The sequence below is a fragment of the Enhydra lutris genome, unplaced genomic scaffold, assembly GCF_002288905.1.
Source record: "Enhydra lutris kenyoni isolate GAN:26980312 unplaced genomic scaffold, ASM228890v2 scaffoldscaffold1, whole genome shotgun sequence".
In the NCBI taxonomy this organism is placed as follows: Eukaryota; Metazoa; Chordata; class Mammalia; order Carnivora; family Mustelidae; genus Enhydra; species Enhydra lutris.
This window is the reverse complement of record NW_019154085.1, coordinates 105,520,223-105,542,178: the sequence shown is the minus strand read 5'-3', so window position 1 is coordinate 105,542,178 and position 21,956 is coordinate 105,520,223. Positions and strand designations below refer to the sequence as shown.

General features: G+C 42.5%; 2 protein-coding genes across 4 annotated transcripts in view; both read left to right on the top strand.

Annotated features, from left to right (window-relative positions):
• The window catches only part of LOC111146794 (CLIP-associating protein 1), a 264,703-nt gene extending 261,743 nt beyond the window's left edge, over positions 1 to 2,960 (top strand). For all 3 annotated transcript variants that reach the window (XM_022502657.1, XM_022502594.1, XM_022502516.1), the window contains one exon: positions 1,205 to 2,960. In XM_022502657.1, coding sequence (XP_022358365.1) covers positions 1,205 to 1,291 — 87 coding nt within the window. In that variant the 3' untranslated portion in view covers positions 1,292 to 2,960. The remainder of the gene's footprint in view (positions 1 to 1,204) is intronic.
• Positions 2,961 to 5,009: 2,049 nt separating this feature from the next.
• The window catches only part of LOC111143330 (CLIP-associating protein 1-like), a 54,750-nt gene continuing 37,803 nt past the window's right edge, over positions 5,010 to 21,956 (top strand). The window contains exons 1-4 of the mRNA XM_022497006.1: positions 5,010 to 5,088; positions 6,106 to 6,249; positions 14,620 to 14,763; positions 15,552 to 15,658. Coding sequence (XP_022352714.1) covers positions 5,047 to 5,088; positions 6,106 to 6,249; positions 14,620 to 14,763; positions 15,552 to 15,658 — 437 coding nt within the window. The 5' untranslated portion in view covers positions 5,010 to 5,046. The remainder of the gene's footprint in view (positions 5,089 to 6,105; positions 6,250 to 14,619; positions 14,764 to 15,551; positions 15,659 to 21,956) is intronic.

The following is a 21,956-nucleotide window of genomic DNA, read 5'->3' as shown; positions in this document are numbered from 1 at the left end:
TTAGAGCAAGACAGGTAAAGAGCTGTGGATAGGAAATATCCCATAATTCCCTCAGTCTTACAAGTTGTGTGTTACGTGCATTTTTTCTGGGCATTCCATTTCCACAGATACTTGTTTCTTTTTGTTCTTCATATGATCACAGAGATGGTCCATATAACATACTAACTTAGTAGCCTTCAAGAAGCATTTAAGAACCTACCATGTTTTACACTGTTCTACATATTTGTAGGGTCCTAGTGGGCCTGTGTTAAGAGCAGATGAGATCTGGTTATGGAAGCCCCTTGCGTTGGGAAGCCCCGTGCACAGCCGAGGTGCTGTGGTTTAATGACACAGCATTGGCGTCAGGGAGGTCTCGTCTTGCTGGAAGTGGCAAGTGAGGGCTTCGCTGACTGCAGCTCGGGGCGGCATGGGCTGAGGCAGAGTGCAGTGCCCACGCCACAGGACTTGGAAAAAAGGGTTGGGGGCATCCCAGTGAGTGGATGAGGGTAGGCTTGGTGGATGCAGCCTTTGGGGTTGGTCTCAGATGTCACAGCACCACAGTGGACTTGAGGAAGCCGAGATGGGGGTGGAGAGAGGAGGTGTGCGTGCAAAAGGAGCAGCTTCGGCAAAGGTGCGAAGGTCAGAAGACTTGACCCGTAGCCTTGTTTAGCCTACCCTGTCCCCAAGGAGCACGGGCCTGTGCCCTGCTTTCCCTGACAGCTGCGTGCGGCCCTTGGCCGCAGTCACCCCGGAACGTGTGCCTTTGCCCTTCACATACCTGTCTCCCTGGAGCCCTTGTGGCCCACCTGGTTAGCACCTTTCATTCTGTTCCTGAGAACCCATTGCCACTCGTTCTTCTCTAGATCCTGACCTCCACGTCTGGGCCCTCACCCCCGGCTGACGTGCGCTGCAGGAGTCACAGGCCCTAAGTAAATGGAACACACTGTTTTTGTCTTTTTTTTTTTTTAAGATATTTATTTATTTATGAGAGAGAGCACGAGCATGAGCGGGGAAAGGGGCAGAGAGAGAAGCAGAGTACCACCTCCCCACCCCCCAAGCAGGGGATCCAGGACCTGGGATCTATGATCCAGGCCAAAGGCAGACAACCAGCTGAACCACGCAGGTGCCCATAACATGCTGCTTTCTTATCGTCACCTGGGTTTTTTCGTTGTCTGCTCTCTGATTGCTTTCCTCCCGCTAATGCGTTTGTGTCTTCTCTTTGCAGATGAAGCTACTAAACTTATATATAAAGAGGGCCCAAACCACGAACAGCAACAGCAGCTCCTCCTCCGACGTATCCACACACAGCTAATACAGCACCACAGTCTCTTCGTGTAGCCCTAGAAGCAATCGGTGGCGCCTCTCAGAGACCCTCCCCGACCCTCCCCCTCATCGGCTGCCCAGTCAGTACAAGGAGGCCCGCAAATATTTATTACAATCAGTATTTTGGTCCCTTTCAGCTTTTGTGTAGAATCTTACTGGTATTGAATGTAAAGGAAGCAAGGCCTGTATTACAATCTTCATACAAAGCAAATGGAATAAGAAAAGAGCCATACGTGAACACGTCTTGTACAGTCGGCTGAGATCACAAAACCGCGCAGTTTCAAAAATATCAGAGCTCTCTAGCCAATACTTGGTAGAAAGTAGCATTTTCTCTTAGTTAATAACATTGGAGGAGGGTATGTTAATTTGTGCTTCTCTCTCATCCTCGCTTACTTCCTTCTGGATACGGCCTGTGACGCCAGGACAGGGTCATACGTCTTTGAGTTGTACTGTGAGACCTACTAAGAATGTGAGTCCAGTCTTGGCAAGAAAAAGAGAAAAGCCTGAAGACAGTCTTGTAACAACCACGTGGGATTTTGCTTGTACACGATCTAGACTGGAGGCCCAGGGCCCCCTCCGCAGGCTCCTTCCAGGACGGGCTCCCCGCCCCTCCGAACACTCCACTCTCACTATCCCCACCCGGAGCTTCCAGTTGAAATCTTTCTTCTGTTTCAATCCAAACTCAAAAATCAGAGTAAATCTGTAGCAGCCATCATGGGTGCCTAACGTGGCATTTCATGAAGCGTGGAAGGTACAAGAGAAGGGGTGTGTGTGTGTGTGTGTGTGTGTGTGTTCCGCTCCTCAGCTCTTGGGGAGACACCATGTTAACAGTCTCCGCCTTGACCCTGGTGCTTGGTGGTTTGGATCTTTGGATTTAGCGCCATCTCAGTTTCTCCCCGGCAGCCTCTGCCGAGGCTGCTCAGTTCTGAAGCGTTCTCCGTCCGTCTGGTAAAGGGCGACTCTGTCATCCCAGTTTTGCCTTCTCGGTTTAATTTAGGAGTAAGAGCAAAGAAAAGTCCAGAGAAGCCAAGTATCAGAATCTTTTTTTTTTTTTTAAATTTTATGAATATAAGTACTTCCTTGCTCATCTGTTGAAATAATCCTTGTTTAAGGATAAAGTAATTTAGCGGCTGGCAAATTGCAGAAAAACAGACTTTAAAACCCAGTTTTAAAGTCTGTTTCCTTTTCTCCAGTGAGAAATTATCAGAGAAACTACCCTTCTGAAAATATTCTCTTAAGGGTGTGATTGCTCCAGTAAAAGGAGCTCTAGACTTGGAATCTGGTTAAATCCATTTTCAGTAAAATTCTCAAAGCCAAATGGAAATCCTTGATGCCATTACAAAGACTTCTATCCTCTGTCCAAATGGAACTGGTTTTTCCCTCCAAAAAATGCCTACTCTGGTATTTTTTTCATGAGGCGTTCACTGTTCCGATGCTGAATCCCCTGCAGCCAGCACCACTGAGAACAGAGACCATGTGGGGTCATCACGGACATCCCTAGACATTCCCCTGCTCTGGTCCTGTGGCCTTGTGTTGGAAGTTGTGACACTGTAGCACACATAAACTCAGTTTCATTCAGAATTTATTTTAGATAATTTGGAGCTAGGCACTGAAAATGAAGGTCCAGGAACAGTGAAGCCAGGGTGCCTTCACAGAGAGAAAGCAGCCTGCTTCCCTTCCTCTCTCTCTGCCTGCCTCTCTGCCTACTTGTGATCTCTGTCTGTCAAATAAATAAATAAAATCTTTTAAAAAAAATTCTTTAAAAAAAAAAAAAAAAAAAGAAATGTGGATTAATGGGGCACCTGGGTGGCTCAGTTGGTTAAGTGACTGCCTTCAGGTCAGGTCATAGTCCCGGAGTTCCAGGATCAAGTCCCCACATCAGGCTCCCCGCTCCATGGGTAGTCTGCATCTCCCTCTGACCTTCTCCCCTCTCATGCCCTCTCTCTTTCTCAAATAAATAAAATCTTTAAAAAAAAAAATGTGCATTAAGGCAACACATTTGAGGTTTTTTGTTTTGTTTTTTAATGACACTCTGAAAGCCATATAAAATATTTGTGAGCCAGACTTGGCCTAAAGGTCACTTCCTTAATGTAGATGAATTTATGAATGGCAAAACCATTCAGAGTTTTAGGGATGGCAGGACTGTTAAGATTCTACTCCTAAACTTTGGTGATTAAGGAAAACTTTCTTATTATTTTCCTGGATGCCTCTTCCCTTTAAGAATCCTCTTCTGGGGGGCGCCTGGGTGGCTCAGTGGGTTAAAGCCTCTGCCTTCTGCCCGGGTCATGATCCCAGAGTCCTGGGATCGAGCCCTGCATCCAGCTCCCTACTGGGCAGGGAACCTGCTTCCTCCTCTCTCTCTGCCTGCTTGTGATCTCCGTCTGTCAAATAAATAAATAAAATCTTAAAAAAAAAAAAAAAAAGAATCCTCTTCTGGGTAGATTCTGTCTAAGTCTCTAGAACACCTTCATCATTCCCATTTCCCCAGCAGCTGAGATGCCTAGCTGTTTAAGCATATTTAGGATCAGTCCGTGAGTACCGGGGCGGGGGGGCGGGGGGGTGGCGTGGGTGGGGTAGGGGTCTCCATGCTGGCTGTGAGGGGTTCCTGAGGTAATAGGCTTGATTGGGATCTGCCAGTTCCTTTTCCTTTGGCCGTGCCTAACCATGGGCGCATTTCCTGATGAAACACACCAGTTTATACTTCAGTGGATTCTCCATTCTCCCCTTGCTGCAGAAAAAAAGAGAGGCGTTTTGTGTGTGCTTTGTCAGCCTTGTATCCTTAATTTATAGGCAGTATGAGTCAGAGAGTCCAAAGAAAGCAGTGCATTCACTCAGCCCCCATTGTAATAGAAGTTTGCTTTATACAGTCTTTCCTGTTAGTGTGGAAGATGTATCTGCATTTTCCCACATAAACACCATTTCTGCACTTTTTTTTTTTTTTCCATTTCTGCACTTTTAAACTAATACTAATAATTGCAGTACTTGAAGGGAGAGAGCACAGACTTTCACGAGCCAGGAGCCCTCAGGGTTCTCAGTTGTGTCGAAGATGCGAAGCGGCTACCAGAAGTGAGCTTAGGAACAGGCCAGAAGTGGAGCACGAGAGGGGCTTCCGCAGGCCCTGGCTTCCGCATACGTATTGTAGCTGGATGGGGAGTTCGTTCCCCTGCTGGGTCTCCCACAGGCACTCCGCTGTGGGGACCCCACAGAACAGAGACCATAAGCAGTTGCCCAGTGGGACCAAGGAGGACAGTGTGATGAGCCTTAGCAAGGCCAGCGGTAAGGTGCTCACTCAGGATGCAGATCCAGATTTGGGGATTGGAGGTGGTTATCACGAAGCAATATTCAGAAAGGTGGCCAGAGAGAAGACGAGTAGATCCCTTAGAGGGCAGGTAGGAATCTTTTCCTTAGTTTATTGCTTGGCCTTAATTTTCAAAATAGCATAACTCAAAGTGAGCATAGTGTGTGTCTGGGGACTTTCAGCAAGAGTTTTCTTTTTCTGAATTTTCCATATAATGTGTATTACTGTAGTATTTCTATAAAATGAAAAGTACAGTTAGTAAACTTAGTCAACTAAGGTCAAGCTTGCTTTTATATAAATTAGACTCATCTCTAATGGTATATTTTCATTTCTGATGCGGTTTTGCATTACTTTTTGTAATAGATCTTTCTTTAAAACTGAGCACTTTTTTTTCTTCTCTTAAACCTAGGGACTCCTTTCCATTTGATCAACAGTTTAACATTTTGATGAGATTTATTGTGGATCAAACTCAAACTCCTAACCTCAAGGTTGGTAACTATTTGTGATTACAGTTCAACCTCTAGAAGTCAAATTTGCTTAAAATGTACTTTTTTGTTTTTGACTCCTATTTGGCTGTTACAAATAAATCTGTCATGAGCATCCTTGTACAACTATTTGGGAATGTGTTTCCATTTCTCTTGGTTGAGTACCTAGGAATAAAGTTGTTGGGTTATTGGGTAGGGACATGTTTAACTTTATTTTAAACTGTGAAAATGGTTGTACCATATTATATTCCTACCAGCAGTATAATCGGAGCACCAGCTGTTCCACATCCTACCAACATTTGGGTATTACTACTGTTTTTCACAGTATTTAAACTAGAAATCTCTGATGTGTTGAAATAAGGTATCTTACTAGAATGTTTTCAATATTAACATCCTAACACATGAAAATTAATTGTTACATATTTTGGGAAATCATCACTGTAACGAGACTGAATTTGAGGGAGGGTTTGTCTTGGTTTGAATGAGATCACGTAAATCATCTGTTCTTTAATCATTAACTTTTGTGGGGGTTTTAGGATAGGCCCAGTGAATGATAACCCTCTTCTCCAAAGGTACAAACCCATTGAAGCATCAGTGGAGAAGTTAGGGCAGAGTATCAGCTTGATCGCTGAAAATGCTCCCTTGTAAGACATGGCCCAGGATGTGTAAAACACAAAGCTAAATACTTCCCAGTCATTGGCAGAGCTGGAAATCCCACAGCCTGCCCGTGGGGGCTCATGCCTTGCAGGTGTCTTGCCGTATAGGGGAGGAGCAGAGCGTGCCTTTAGTCTAAAACTGAAGAGGATTGACCTGTACAGCACTCGCCCTTTTCGCAAACTTACCTGTCAATCATTTCATGCTTTCATCCCTGGTGGACACTGCTCCCTGGGGGAACATAAATCCAGGAGAAAGGAGGTGTCCCCTCAAGAGTATTTATTTTCTTTGATCAAAATTCAGTTCGGAATTCTATTCAAAGGTTCATAAAGTATGCTTAATGTTTGTAATTATTGGATCTTTCAGGTCAAAGTTGCAATCCTGAAGTACATTGAGTCCCTCGCTCGGCAGATGGATCCAACAGATTTTGTAAACTCTAGTGAGACGAGGCTTGCTGTTTCTAGAATTATAACTTGGACGACAGAACCAAAGAGTTCAGACGTGAGAAAGGTATGTCCAAGAGAGCGCAAAGTGCAGCTTTAAATACAGACTGTTCTTAGGCATGTGTTAGGAAAAGAAATGTACCTAGAAGCTTGCAAACCACCCCACATACTTACACAGGAATCCTTTCTCACTTCTTTTCTGTGAAAACCAGACTTTGTTCTTGCTCTTATCTCCTCTCTCCAGTTCCACCTCCTCCCAGGCTTCTGACATCAAAATGAAAATCAGAAATCCTGTATGATGGGTTCATGCTTTCCGTAGACATCAATTTTGTCCTTTTCATATGTGAAAGCACTTGTAGTTCAGTGTCTCATAAGGCCATTGGTTTTCCATACATCAGTTTCAAGACGTGGACTTTGAGGACAGACTTGAAAAATCTAAGGCTGACTGGTCTCACAGCAAAATGTGGCTGAAAGTTCGCTAGGATATGAATTCCTGAGTTTAAAAAGAACAAACAACTTGGGATTATATACCACTTTTGGAACACCCTGTCTTTGACATGGGAGGGGCTGAATGAATGAGGAGGTAGAATTCAGATTTTTGGAGCCCCCTGGACACCAAAGTGTTGTTTTGTTTGATTTGTTTTATCAGGAGAAGAGAAGTATTGGCTACTTTCTTCAGAAGTGACACATTGAAGGGTGTACAGTGAAGTAATGTCATAGTACACAGGGACATATAATAGTACACAGAGTACCATTTCTTTTACTAGGTAGTACTCACCTCAGAACCCTTACAGAGATTAATTATTACATGTGAAACATTTTGTCAATTCCTGACAAGTTGTCAGCACACCCCAAGTGTAAGTTCCTGTGTCTGTTTCTCTTCCTCTCTGCCTGTCCATGTCCTTCTGTGCTTGAGTTGCACATGCAGCCATCATTCTTTTATTTTATTTGGAAACTGAGTAGCCTTTGTAAAGTACTCTTTAAAAGCCAGCTTCCTCAGTTCTGCTTTCATACTGAAAGTACTTGACTTTGGTTCTATGCGTATAATCACGAGCCTTGCTTTGTTTCTTCTGTGCCATACTCCTTCCATAGTTCGCCTGATCAGTGGAGTCCTTTGGCCTTGAGCAGAGTTGATTATGTGGACCACATGGGTCCAGGCAGGGAAAAAGGAAAGGAGGATTCCAAGCAACAGCTAGCAGGAGTGGTGTTTTTCCAAATGCAGATAACACTTATCTCCTCCTTTAATGGAATCCAAAGACAACAGAAGAATTCTCTGAAAGGTTTCTTTGGAAGGGTCACAGGTCATGTAAGTCCTATGTCCACTGTATATTAATAAACAAAGTTGTCCAAGGTCAAAGGAAATCTTATTCAAGCACTCATTCAGAATTATCCTCAAAAGAGCATTTCACTGGCAACCTTTAATTTAGCCATTAAGCCAGTGTTGGATTAGGGAGGAACAGTAGGAGGTGGTTGAATGATTTGGTTGGTATATAAGTCACAAACAGATACTTCTGTTGTAATTTTCACAATCACAGGATAGGCCAATAAATACAAAAGCCTTCAGGACAGCTTTCTATCTTTAGTCATAACACATAAGTGTGTGTGTGTGTATGCGTGTGTCTATGCATGTTCCTTTTGTAACTGAATGTTACTTAAATATTCCCTCCTGCAGCGCTGAAACATACTCTAGACTTACACATTACCATGATTAGGGCCTTTTGGGAGCAGCTCACTTGCTTCATAATGTCCATTTTCTCAGGACATGCATATTAGAAATTTGAACTAGAATTTATTTTCCTAACTTTTCTAAACAGGCTGATAGAGGAACTTTTTTCCTTGAGTTACTTAGCATTGGACTCCAATACACTCAACTTATTTTAATACTAGTTTAAGTCAGATATGGTTAAGATACTAAATTTATTGCCAGAAATCACATGGTTCATTTATTGTTTGATCTTCAACACTTAACTTCAGTCATTTTGGACCGTATAGTGCTACTTCATAAAGCCTGGTCTCCATTGGTACTCCACGTCTGTTGCCTGCTCTTACTTCTTCCCTTTTCCCAGTTTGAGGACTGCTTAACACCTCACCTTCAGACTGAGTTCAAACCCAGGTTCTGGGACAGTAATCCTCTTCAGAAAATTTGGACAGATTTATTATATCAATAGTTCTCAGGCCTGGCCGCAGTTGAAATCAACCTCAATTCCTGGGCTCTCCCTCAGGTGTTTTGACTTAATTGATATAAAATATGGACGGTGTTTTGGGTCTTACCCAAAACACTTGGCTGATTTTTAAGGCACAGAGTTGAGAATCCATTGTTTGAGACGACTGCCCTGGGGTTGAACTTCAAGACCTACAGACTGTCAGTGTCGTGTGACCCGGTTACCACTAACTCTCTTGGTTCCAGCCTACATGTTTAGGATCTTCACGCCTAGGTCTGGACTTGCTGCTCCCAGTGCCTTCCCCACCTTCCTGTTTCACTCACCCTCTATACTCACTCTGCACCGAGCATAATGCCGTTGGGACGGAGTAGACACTTAATAAATATTTTCAATGAATTAATGAATGAGAAATGTCCAAAGAGAAATGATCTTATTTTAAGTAACACATTGAAGCCGTCATTTTCAAAACCACAGTGTTGGAAGCCCCTGTTTTGACCTCTGGTATTAGTCTTCTTTCGGAAACCAAATCAACACAGACATAGTAGCTTGAAACTACACACATTTATTATGTTGTAATTTCTGTGAGTCGGGAATCTGGTACATGGTCTCTGGGTCCTCTGCTTAAGGTCTCAACACATGGAAATCAAGATGTTGCCTGGGTTTTGGGTCTCATATGAGACCTGGTCTCTGGCTGACTGCTGCTCGGCCGAATTCTGATCCTTACAGGCGTGGGGCCGAGGTGCCTGTTTTCTTGCAAACTGCCAGCAAGGGTGTTCTCAGCTCACAGAGGTTACCTGACACCCACTGCCTGCCACATGGTCCTCTCCCAGTGTGGCAGTTTGCTTTTTCAAAGCCAGCAGGAAAATATTTGGGAAAAAATATTCCCCAGACTTCCAAGATTTGATGAAAAAACCTTAATCTACGCATCTGAGAATATTAATTTTCTGCCAACAATACTTGGAGAGTTTGCAGACAGTGTAATTCATTCTGTATAGTCTTATTTGGGAAAGCACTTTAAACTGATAGAACTCTTGATTTATTATTAACATTTTTAATATTTGTTTCCCTTTTCATCTCAGCATTTTGGGGTGTTTGATGTTGGAGAGAGTGGGGTGTTTAAATATTTAAGATGTTTTGAAGAGGAGGGGAGAGGCACAGCCAAAATCAGAACACAAGCCAGTCAGCAGTGGAGTGTGCCTAGGCCCAAACTAATGGGTTTTTTTCCGGTTTCCTAGCAGGAAAAGTGCCTTCCCCACCACCAGCTGCATTATTCCCAAAGTAACGTTCGTGTTACGGAATGGTAGCCCTGAAAGTTGTGTTAGCCATGCCATACCTTTCTAGGCACTGTGTTGATGTTAAGGTAATATAACGTGGGGCTTCTGGGTGGCTCAGTTAAGCGTCCGACTCTTGATTTAGGTTCAGGTTGTGATTTCAGTATGAGATTGAGCCCCACATTGGGCTCCCTGCCAGGTGCAGAGTCTGCTTGACATTCTCTCCCTCTCCCTCTCTCAGATAAACAATAAATCTTTAAAAAAAAAAAAAAGATAACATATTGACAGTAGGAAGTAGATTCTAGAGTTTGACCTTTGTTTGACTTTTGCCTCTGCCAGTCATTGGTGTGAGTCTGCATGGTAACCTCTTAATTCACATTTAGAGAATTCTCATTGTTCTCAAAAAATGGGAATGCTAATCCCCGTCTCAGGCTTCATTGCAAGGACTAATTGCAGTAGAGAAAAGCATAAACATTACTTCGTTTACTTTGTGGCCCCTGCTCTGTTTGTTCAAAGGTTGTTTCAGTTTTGCTGCTGCTATTTGTGGAACAAATGGAGAACCCAGTTTTTTTCAGCGTTAGAAAGAATTTTTTTCCCCCATCAACCAAAGGGAATATGATAATGCAGTAGAATTTTTAATGGTATGTTTATATTTCAAGATTCAGAATCCTTGTGGGTTTGCTTATCATATATGATCCTCTGGCATTTAGCACCTAACTTTGTCAGAGAAGATAGTAGATACAGCTCTCAAATGTCGTTTTGAGAAACATGGTGATTGAAAGCATGGCAAAAAAACCTAGAAAGTATAAAGATGCTGTTGCGTAGAACAGGAAGACGATAGAAGCCTTTTGAAGTTGAAATTTCTAACTGAAAAAAATTTTTTAATTTTATTTTTAAGAGAGAGGGAGTGAGAGAGGTGGGGGGGGGGAGCAGAGAGAGTATCTTATGGCCCTGAGATCATGACCTGAGCCGAAAACAAGGGTCGGATGACGCTTAACCGACTCTGCCACCCAGTCGCCCCTCTAACTGAAAAATGTTCAAGTCTGATTGTAGGTAGGCAGTGTGGCCTAGCCACAAAGCTCAGGGTTTTCCCATCAAACAGGATTTGAGTCTCCACTTAACTGTGCCTGGCTCTTTCAAGAAATGAGTTGACCTTTTGGATCTCATTTGGACCCTCCTATTACAGAAGGCAAGAGTGCTGCTAGTGCTGGTGAGGATTGTGGTTATTACGCATCTAGGAAATGACAGAGGTTTGAAACTGGTGAATTACTGTTGTTATTCTGCCTGTTCTTAGCTGTTAGATCATAGAGACCTCAGCGATTCTGTAAAAGATGCCAAATAACGTTCACAGCTTACAGGTAACCCTGGTTTAAGCCCTTGCTTCTTCTCTCACTAAATCCTGCCGCCATTCCTGTTTGTCAGTCCCCGCTCCAGCGTAGTCGCGTAGGTGAGGATTTCCCCACTAGGTCAGCTGCTGCCTGCTCTGGGCCTGGAGAAGGAAACTTGGAAGAAAATTGTAAACAGGTAGATTTTAAACTATATACTAATTTGAAAAAAGACACTTCACTGTTTGCATTTCAGTTGATTAATACTGATTACCCTTGTCAAGACACTGAAAGGATTTTGAAGAAACCTAAAGTTCATATAATACTATGTGAGCATGTGTGTGTGTGTGTAAATGCGTTTTAACGTGTTTTGTGATTAACCGCCTGCCCAAAGCCTGTACACTCATGGAGTGTACATGTCTACCCTATTTTAGCAGAGTGGTGAAGGAGAGATACTCAGTAAGAAATGTCTGAAGGTTTTGAGGTACCCTTTGATGATTTTCTAAAGCAGTTCTGATGACAGTCTAGAGGAGCAGTAGTTGTTTCATAAATTAGAAAGCTGCTTCTCCTCCCCAAGTTTAAGTTTTCCCCCATTAATACCAGTGCAGAGCATTTGTCAAAGGTTTATTGATCTCCTGTCTCAACAGAATTCTTTCCTGCTCTCAAGGCAGTTGATTGCCCTGGGGATTCTTCCACACAGTGGAAGATTCAAAGGACCTTTTGCCCGCATCTGCCAAATTCTCCTGTAGGGCCATGAGTGGGGATCATGTCCTTGTAAGTTGCTATTTGATCTTGGAAGCCAGTGACCCTTGAGTTGTCCATGAGAAAAAGTCAGCAGCGACCTTGAGTGTTTTCTCTGGCCGCTTACCAGCCCCGCCTCTTGTGAAAGGCAGGAGTTCAGTGATGGGACGAGAACAGTGGCGTACTCTACTCTTTGATTCGTTATTGCCCATGAGCTATGCTCCAAGTTTTTTTAAACTAATATCTCCAACTCGGCCCCGTATTTGGAATTACTACCTTAAAAAAGGGTGTATTGATGGTAATGATAACCCAGTTCTCTTCCTTGCTTGGATTCTAGTAGTCCGACTTCTCACTAACACAGAGGGTCGTAGATAAAAATATTTCAGGACTGTAACAGTCTCGTTCCTTTTAAAACTGTGATATAAAATATTTTTTTAAAGATTTTATATATTTGACAGGGAGAGAAAGAGATCACAAGTAGGCAGAGAGGCAGGCAGATGGGGAGGGGGGAGCAGGCTCCCTGCTGAGCAGAGAGCCCAATGTGGGGCTTGATCCCAGGACCCTGAGATCATGACCTGAGCCGAAGGCAGAGGCTTAACCCACTGAGCCACCCAGGCGCCCTGATGTAAAATATTTTTTAAAAGAACATATTTCAGTCATACTTTATTTATATCCATTTCTGGAGCTTGGATGTCATTAGAAAAGGTTTTACACTGAAAACAGTGTTAAAATCAAAGGGTGACTTTTGAAGACTGTATAAAATCTTTTGTATTTTGGAAAATGTAAAAATAAATTATATTCATTTATATGTATAAGTCACAGCAAATGTGCCATCTTTCCAACTAGCTATATTTTCAAAATTCCCTGTCTTTCTGTTCGATTTTTTATCAAAATTCAACATTAAGGTCATTGAAAGAGAAGTTTCTTTAGTGGGCCAGAAGTTAAAGTTTGCTGCACTTCTTTTCCCGCATGACTAAGAGTCATTAATAGCACGTAGCCATGAATTAGCACAATTTCTAGGCAGCCCTCTTGTTCCTAAAAGATCCCACTAATTTTATAATTTGTTTCATGAAAAACCTCAAGTTTTAATTTGTGGTTTTAGATATTCTGTCATTCTGGGAAGAAATGTGGTTTTCTAAGTAAAGACAGTGGCACATTTCACATAAAAATATACTATTCAAAACTATACTGAAACATTACATAATTTTCAAATGTCATCGTCAATCATTAAAAAAGAAGTCCCTAAACTTTCTTACTAAATTGGGAACATTTTTTCTCCCTGCTAAAACTCAAGTCTGTTTCTTTCTGTCTCTTTGAAGTGCAGTTTTTCCTGTGTGCATTTTTTCCCTAACATCTAATAAAATGCTTTTTTAAATGCACAGATTACCTTGCATGCATTTTGGAATTTGCTTCTCTGCAAATGTACAGATCATGTTAATATATATTACATTGGTGGTGAAGTAGATTCCTTCAGATAACTTAAGAATGTTTCAATAATAAAATGTAAAAATGTATATTTTAACACCGTCAATAACAATGTGTTTTGCCTCTGTCATGAAAGCACACAGGCCCCTTGGGATTTAAATTGGTTGGAAAGGCTACTAATGACTATATTTGGAGGTCAAGGGGAAAAAGGAAGATACTTTTGCCCAATGCTATGCTTAATAAATGCGTTTGATATGTCTAAAAAGTAGTTTTTGATGCCGTAAAAAATACTCTTCTGATATTTTAAAGTTCATGATTAATTTTTATTTTTGGTTAAATACATTTGGGTCTCTGGATTTTCTTTTTTTTTTCCTTCTCCAGACAAAAATAATAGTTTTGCCTTACCTGGATCCAGAATTAACTTTAACATTGTGAAAGCATTGAAATATTTTGTGGTGTTTGTTTCCAGAGCGTTTCTAAGTGAATATATCTTTTGTAATACCTTATATCATGGGAAAAAAATACTCAGAATAATTACTGCAATCCTAAAATAAGAGTGTTGTGGACAGATAAATGTATCCTTTCAGTCAGGAGATGTTCGTAGTGTGTTTTTCTTTCTTCTGACTCTCAGAAATTTGTAAGAAATGCCATTATTTACTGAAGTTTTCTCTGGCATGGTTTTTCTGAGTCCTCAGGCATTTTTTAATCTCAGAGTGCCTGCTGCTGTTTAGTACCACAGAAAGCCCATACCTGGCTGGAGAAACCTGAGTCTCATTGGGCTACTGTCGCTTCAGCTAACTGCTTTCCCTTCTCGCTGCCTCAGGGACCACCAGCAGTCCTGCAATGTATTGTCTCAATTAATAAAGAGAAGTTAGAGCATTTCCCAAAACACAGGAAGAGTACTTTTTCATTTGTAGAGTAGAAGTCTGGTTTGCTTCCCATGGACCGTCTCCTTACTTCATAGGTCTAATAGTAGGAGTGTTTTGGATGTATTATTTAAACTCTTTTTCTAAAATGTCTCAGTCCCTCGGAGCTGGCTTGAAGAAAAGTGGCTGCTCAGATAACCCCTTGGCAGCTCTTAGAGAGCTTTGTTCTCCCAGGATGCGCTGGGAACCCCATCCGTCCGGTTCTGACTTAGAGTGAACCATCATCAGCCTTTTCACGCTCTTGAATTGTTTCATTTATGGATTTACCAGCTTTGTGCCTAGTGCTGGACGACACAGGAAGAGTCATTTATTACGGGCATGCTGTGAAAACCCAGGGCCAGGATGTGAAGATGAAACTGGGGCCCATTTTCCAGATTGAAATCAGGCTATTTATAATTGATGATCTTATTTTCTCCAGATGCCTTTTGTTTGTGTTTTTTATGACAAAGGTGTCCTCTTTGTTTTGTTTTGTTTTGTTTTCATTTATTTTACTCAACAAAACATTTTTGTAAAATAATTTTAATGAAAGTTTTGACCAAAATATGCTGTTGTCTGTTACATAAATTAATCAAGCGTTCTTTTTCCAGGCAGCACAAATTGTGCTGATCTCTCTGTTTGAATTGAACACTCCTGAATTTACCATGTTACTTGGTGCCTTGCCAAAAACATTCCAGGATGGTGCCACCAAACTCCTGCATAACCACCTCAAGAACGCTAGTAACACCAGTGTGGTGAGTGCTCGGTCACAGTTGGTACCTCTGTACCGATCATGACCTCTGCTAATCCCTGGTCTGGACATGCCCTGAGAAAAGGGCCAGCTTTCTTGTTCTCTTTTAGTAGACTTTGGGCATCTGGAGGGTGGGGGCCGTGTCTGATACTGCAGTGTTCCCAGGGAATGAATGAACTTAGTATTTAAATATGACTTTTTTCTTACATGAGGTTCTTTAATCAGTTAATTTTTACTTGGTCACTTACTCCTTTATTCATTAGTTACTTTCTTTGTATGTAAATTACATACAATTACTTACTTTCTTTGTATGTAAAGGTGGAAGTTCTCGGTTTGTGTCTGTCACTCTAGCACAGCTGACATCAGTCATTCAGCTTCAGAAACCCCTATGTGACAGCCATTTTGGGTGTATTTGCACTTAAAGTTGGCCTTAATGATTCCTAAAAAAAAAAAAAAAAAAAGTCACCCCAATTGTGCCACCTTTGCCCTTTTATTTACATGTGGTTGTTAAAAAGCTAAGGGGGGTACACCTGGGTGGCACAGACAGTTGAGCATCTGACTGGGTTTCATTCAGGTCGTGATGTAATGGTCATGAGTCGGCTTGGGATTCTCTTTCCCTCTCCCTCTGCCCTTCCTGCTCATGTTCTCGCTCTTGCTCTCTAAAATCAATCGATCAATCAATCAGTCTTAAAAAAAAAAAAAAAAAAAGGAAGAAGAAAACCTAAGGGAAAGGGGGCGCTATACTCTGTGTTTAGCTCTCAAATAAATGATGCTTATTCTTTTTCACACCAGGGCTCTCCGAGCAATACAATTGGCCGAACTCCCTCCCGACACACCAGCAGCAGGACCAGCCCCCTGACCTCACCCACCAACTGTTCCCATGGGGGCCTATCTCCCAGGTAATGCCATTTCAACAAAAGTGAAGAAACCAAAGCATCCAAGTGTCTGTCCAGCCTATTTCTAGGATTTTAGACCAAGCTTAATACCAAAAAATGGATGGGTATTAGGAGACCATGGGTTCTAGTCCTCACCCAGATCTTAACTGTGTATGGCAAAATGGCCAATTTGTGCTGAATGTTCTCAGAGATTCTTCCGGCTCTGAGCACTCCCTAGTATCTTAAAATTTTAAAGCTATATTTACGTTTATTACTGTTGCATATACAAACCATTTAGAAATTCATCACCTATTCTATAAGTGCTAGGAACACCTGAAGGTATTTGTCATCTAAATAAAATAGTCCACACATAGCCTGGGGTAGTTCTCCAACCAAGCAGCTGTTCCAAGCATAGTTGCTGTCATCATGGGCTCACGTTTGAAGCAGACTGCTGCTCCGGAGAGGTATTAAGAACCTGAGAGCTAAAATTGGATCAGCACTTTCAGACTTCCATGGGGACCATGTAAACACTGGTTTATAGAGTCTGAGACAGTGACTTAAAATAACAAAAATGGTTTATCTCGGAATCTTTAGACTTCCCCATCTGCCCACAGCCCTTGGAAGTCTCTGCAGGTGACCCCTTGGCATGTTTTGGAGTGGCCTCACATAGAGTAGTGGCCCTAGAGGCCAGACTTCTTAGTCCCTGGACCTGTGAGGGTGATACATGCTATGTTTGTTTACCAGAAGTCCAGAGCTTTGCGATTCCTGGCTACAGGGATCAAGCGGCTGTGTCTTAAGGGTTGTTGACACCAAGATGATAAGAAAATATAAATGCCTTTAAATTTATTTTAGATTTTTAAATGATCAAGAGTTTCCCCAAATCATCCATTCTTACCAATAAAGTTCTCTTCAGTTCTTCAAATTGTCATATAAATATTTGGAACATGTCAAATTTGTGTTTTTCTATTGGTAAAACAAAATATGTTGTATACTTATAATATGCTACTGCTTATATTGCCTTATTTCTAGTCCTCCTAAATCCCATTGGTACTATATATTTGGATAGAATGATGTCACGTCTCCAAGTTTGGTCTGTGTTGTCATGAGGCTGTTAGCAGGCTATTATAATTAGATAGTTGAGATCAGGAGCGAATGAAAAATAGGTGTAACTGAGGCTCAATGAACTATTGTTTTTCGTGTTAATAACTGTATCTAAAGTATATACTTTATAGGGTCCAATGTTAACAGTAAAATCAGAGTTCTCTTTCTTGGGGTGGAGGGCAGGGGAAGGATTTTGTGGAAAACTTGAATACTCTGTAAATAGTTGCTTTTGTCTAGAAGTAATACTTCTGCACCATTAATTGAGAAATCTACTCTTCCATAATATACAGTTTGTACTTCTTATCTTTTGGTTATTTCATTATTAGGGTGGCACATTCCTTAAGTAATAAGCAAAAGGTAAAACTCAAGACTTTGATTGCTCTCTGTGCTGCTAGTCTAAGGAAAAGACTGGTGGAGACCACTAGCATAATCCATCAGTGCTAAGAATTGGCTCAGTATTAATCTTCACTTGATCCCCAGATTATTAAAAAATTTATTTTTCCAATCACCATTTATTTTTAGTTGGTCTGGTCTTAACTTTTACTGTCAGGGTTACTGGTCAGTGGAAGAAATAAAGAGGTTTATTTTTAATATTAATACCATTTTCAAGAATAAGGCCAAGTGTGACCTGTTTTCTTGCCAACGAATTTGGCTTTAGGGAATTATTTAATTTTATGGTCTCTCTGTTTTTTAAACGAATGTGCCCTCAGGGCATATCTACCCAAATGGCCTTAGTCAACAACTTAATTGAACTCAGGAGAAGTGATTTTTCTCACAACTAAAACTAAAGAAGTAGGAAGAATTGCCTCCTGTCATTATATCAATGGGAGTATTCAGGTAGGCCACATACTTTCACCAGGAAAGTTATAAAAGCTATGAACTCTTGTACTAGATAGGAGAATGGAGTAGGTTACTACCCCATTCCTGAGGAGACGATAGACAAGTGCCACCACGTATAATCTCAGAGGTTTTTCTCAGCAGTGCTCTTGAAGCAGTTACATTCTGTGAGCTGTCATTCTTTCAAATCATCTTAAACATATGTTAATTTTTTATTCTTTTTTTTTTAATTTTTTTTTAATTTTTTATTCTTAAGGGGAAAAGTTGTTACCAGTTGTTTCTTTTCAATCTAATTTTTTGTATCAAAACGAACTAGTGTTTTTATAGTCCAGAAACTCTACACTCAGATTGTGGTGTGTTAATAAGGAAATATTCTAAAATGATAAGCAAATCTAATTTGATAGTAGAAAAGAACCCTAGGGAGAAAGTTGTTTTTATCAACCCAATAACCTTAAGAGAAAATCATAGCATGTTAAATCTTTGTAGAACATCCCATTAATTGCTTTGTGTGTGTGTGAGGGAAGAATTACTCCTTATTCCCAGCTAGTAAACAAATACTACTGGGTATTTAGAGAGGAGATTTGTAACCTGGAGTTTTTCATCATTAAACACATATGTGTTTTTTAGCTCATTTTACCCAGTGTGATTTGTGTTAAATGAAACACAGAGTTTCAAGGGGCTTCAGAAATCGCATGATGTCCATTCCCTTTGAGATCAGAAAGTAGACAGTTCTCGCCCCCATCTGCTGTGTATTCTTGGCAAACGTGTTGTAGAGCAGAATAACACTAAATAGATCACCTGGTCCCCCTAGTAATAAAGGGTGATTTTAGGTGGATTTTACAGTCCATTGCATTGGAGGGTCAAGATTTTCCATAGAAGCGAAGTGGGGATTAACTGGGAGATCAGCCTCCCATCAGCAGTGGGAGATGGTGGTACATCTGCTTATGCTACCTGTCAGCAGAGCTCCAGCCTAGATGGCTGCCCGATTACCTCCCGTTACCTCACCCCAACTCAGTGTGGGACTCAGAGAAGGTCTGTGCGCCCTCGGATGCCGTGGTGACCTCTCGTCTCCACACTTACTGACCTCACAAGAAGAGACCACAGCTGTCTTTGGCAGAGACAAGCTCATGGGACCAGGATGATGGCTGGCCTCAGGCAGTGCTGCTCCCTGAGAATGTGGTCTCTGATGCCACAACTCCACCCCGGGCCTTAGGTCACATTTCCTGCCCAGTTGGCTCACGCCTCTTGCAGTAGCTGTGGCCCTTCTGAATTATAGCAGCTGTTAGAAGTGTCTGCCCGGGTCTCTGCAGGCCCAGGCTTCTCAGTGACATTTATGGAGTGAGGAGGGATGCTGGTGTTCTCAGATGAGTTTTATTTCTCATATTAGGTGATGTGAGCAGGGAATTGGGGCTTTTTGGAGACCTGGCGCTCTAGCCCTCTGGTGGGCTTTTTCATAAGGAAATTGCCCGTGGCAGCCCCTGATCGGGTCCTGGCCTCAGGGAGCACATCATCCCCTGCTTCAGGGCTGTGGTCAGAAAGGCATGTTCTCTGAGTCTTCCTGCTGTCGTCCCTCGGATCCCGTTGGAATTCAGGCCTGACGTTCCTTCTTTGGCTCTTTGTAAAACAATTGATTGCATTATCTGAGACAGAAGAGTCATGCATATTTGTATAGAAGTACTCGTGGTATCCTTCCCAGTGTGGACACACACAAACACACACACACACTCTTACACTTGGAATCTCATGATTTAAAAATGTAGCACATGATTGAGACGGGAAGGAATAATGCAGCCTTATTGAGGGCCAAACTGTAAAACAAACTTTGTGCATTTTCTCTGGTGAAGTATAAATTTTGCTCCAGTCAGCTTTGACAGAGCTTGGTCAAGGAAAGAGGAGATTGGAAGACACATTGGACGTTGCGTCTCCCAGTCCCCTCCTATCTCCCCTCCCCGTTGCCTTGTTATGTCTCTCTCTGACTCTCCTCTTCTGATCACTGCAGTCGGTTGTGGGGTTGGAGTGCCGATGGCCTATCGAAGCACCCACCTCCCTTTTCTCAGCCCAACTCCATTCCCACCGCTCCCTCCCACAAGACTCTCAGGCGCTCTTACTCTCCCAGGTAACAAGCTACCTGTTTACCTTGTCTGAGGTGTCACAATATTATTGCATTTCCAGGGTCGTCTCAGGTCTTCCGAAAGCCTTTGGCTTAGATGAGCAGGAGTAGAGCCTTGGTGAGAAGTGTGAGCAGGTGCATGAGCTCTGTCGACCTGCATGAGTATGGCTCCTGCTGTGTCACAGGGACAGATGACCATTTCACCAGCTGCCCAAATCCAGCGGCACCTACTGTAGCAGGCCCAGGCAGAGCGGAGCCCCCACAAAGGCGCTGGGGCAATGCCCTGAAGTCAAGGCAGGCCAGAGGGGCATGGTTTCCTTCGTGTTCTTCTCAGGAGGACAAGGCATACCCGCTGAGAAGCAAATGAGACCTGCTCTTTCCCAGACCATATGTGTTGCATTCAGTCCTGCCGTTGATGATGTGGACTGATTTCTTGCATGATGTACTGCCGTGTGGCAAGAGTCGGAGGACCCAGATCCTGAAGGGAGGCCCAAGAAGTGCATTCACTGCTGCGTCTCATTGACGTGCCCTGCCTCTAGGCAGGAGAGCAGTCGGTATTCTCACAAGCCCCTGGTTGTAGGTGATGAGGTTAATGAGTCTAGAAGGGGTGGGAGTTCCTTCAGATTTAAAACAGATGGCAAATCGGTGGGACAAAGTACGGGCCACGGATTTCTACAGATATCTGTTTGAGGGTCCCTTAGGCGTTATTACGAAGGTCTAAAGGTCCAAGGCCCCCTTCCCTAGCAGGCTGCCATCGCATGAGCAGAGCATGGGGCAGGCCAGCTGTCTTTGTGCTGTGTAAGAGGAGTTTGTACCTGCTGATAGGTTAGAGTAAAAACAGAACTGAAAAAGGTCTGTTAATTCTGAATGCCTCATAGATAGCTTTTGCACAGATTTACATTCCTACTTTTGTGTCCTCAACTCAGCGAAGCTGTGCATTATTAACAGAGTCAGCCACATGTTTTAACAACATCTTTCTTTCGAAACTCTTAGAGCTTTAAAAGTAGCTTCTCAAGTGTACAGAGAATCCTGTAATGACTGTTTCTAGATACACAAGGTTAGGGCAAGGACACAGCAACAATGTGACAGCAGCAACAATGTGACAGCTGCTGTCGTCAATGTTAATAAAGCAAACTTTTTTTTTTAAGGTTAGCCATGCTTCAAAGTAGAAGTCCCATTTATTGACTGTGTTCCAGTACACTGACCTGTCTGCATGCCCTAACGGGCACCAAGCCTCACTGCCAGCCACTCTTTCCCATCCAGCCATCAAGATCCCCTTCTGGTGGGCACCTCATTTCCAGAATCATCTTTCACATATGCACTATAACACTGCTAATGCTAATAAGTACCTATGACTTCTGTTGACCATTGGAGGGAAAGAACATTGACTAGAGACTTTTACATTTAGAAAAACCCATCAGTTACCTACAAATAAGAGGAAATCTTTATCTCTTTTGCTTTCTGCCAAAACTGTATTGATTGCCTAACAAGGAATGAATATATCCTAATTCCATTTCTGGTATCTTTTCCCTATGAAATGACAAAGAGGAAAATCTCAGAAGGCAAACTTCCTGTCTCCACTGTCTCCATTCTTGGAGAGCTGACCTCATGCACCTCCCCATCCACGATATGGACCCATTACAACGGGGCAAGTGCAGAGCTCTGTTCTGCCTCAGTATTGAATAACGTGGCTGACCTTGGGTTGGTGACTATTGACTGATTGAGCAACTCTTCCTAATCTAAAGAATTCTAAGGAAACCTTTCTGGGATCTAATTGCAGTGTTTATAGAAGGCCAGGAGCGGCCTTTAACCTAAAGGTTTATGTCTCTGAGCTAAAGCAAGACAGTATGGAGGGAAGTTACAGACCGGGGTGTCCCTAAGCAAGCCTCTTCCGATAGGTAAAGTCGCCGCATTCCTCTTGCTGTGCTCCCTTACGTTCCGCTGCCCGGGAGCACGGCATTGGTGATCCCCAGTGACTGCTTTCATAGGAATTTCCTTTTTCCCCCTAAAAAATGAGGGCTCATGAGCACTGATTTGGGAAAAAAAACAAATGCCAGGACATTAAACTAGCAAAGAACGTAGCATTACCTGTTTCGTATTAGAAAAAAAACGATGCTGTCTCTCACCTGGAGCTCACGGTTTTAGCTTCGTACCAAGGAGATACTTCAGACCTCAAGCTAGTGAGTCCAAAGGAAGTGTCACCACCGGTTACACTGGGTCGTGCACATGTACTCCTCATTGTTAATTGAAAGTAAGAAGGAGGAACATTAACTG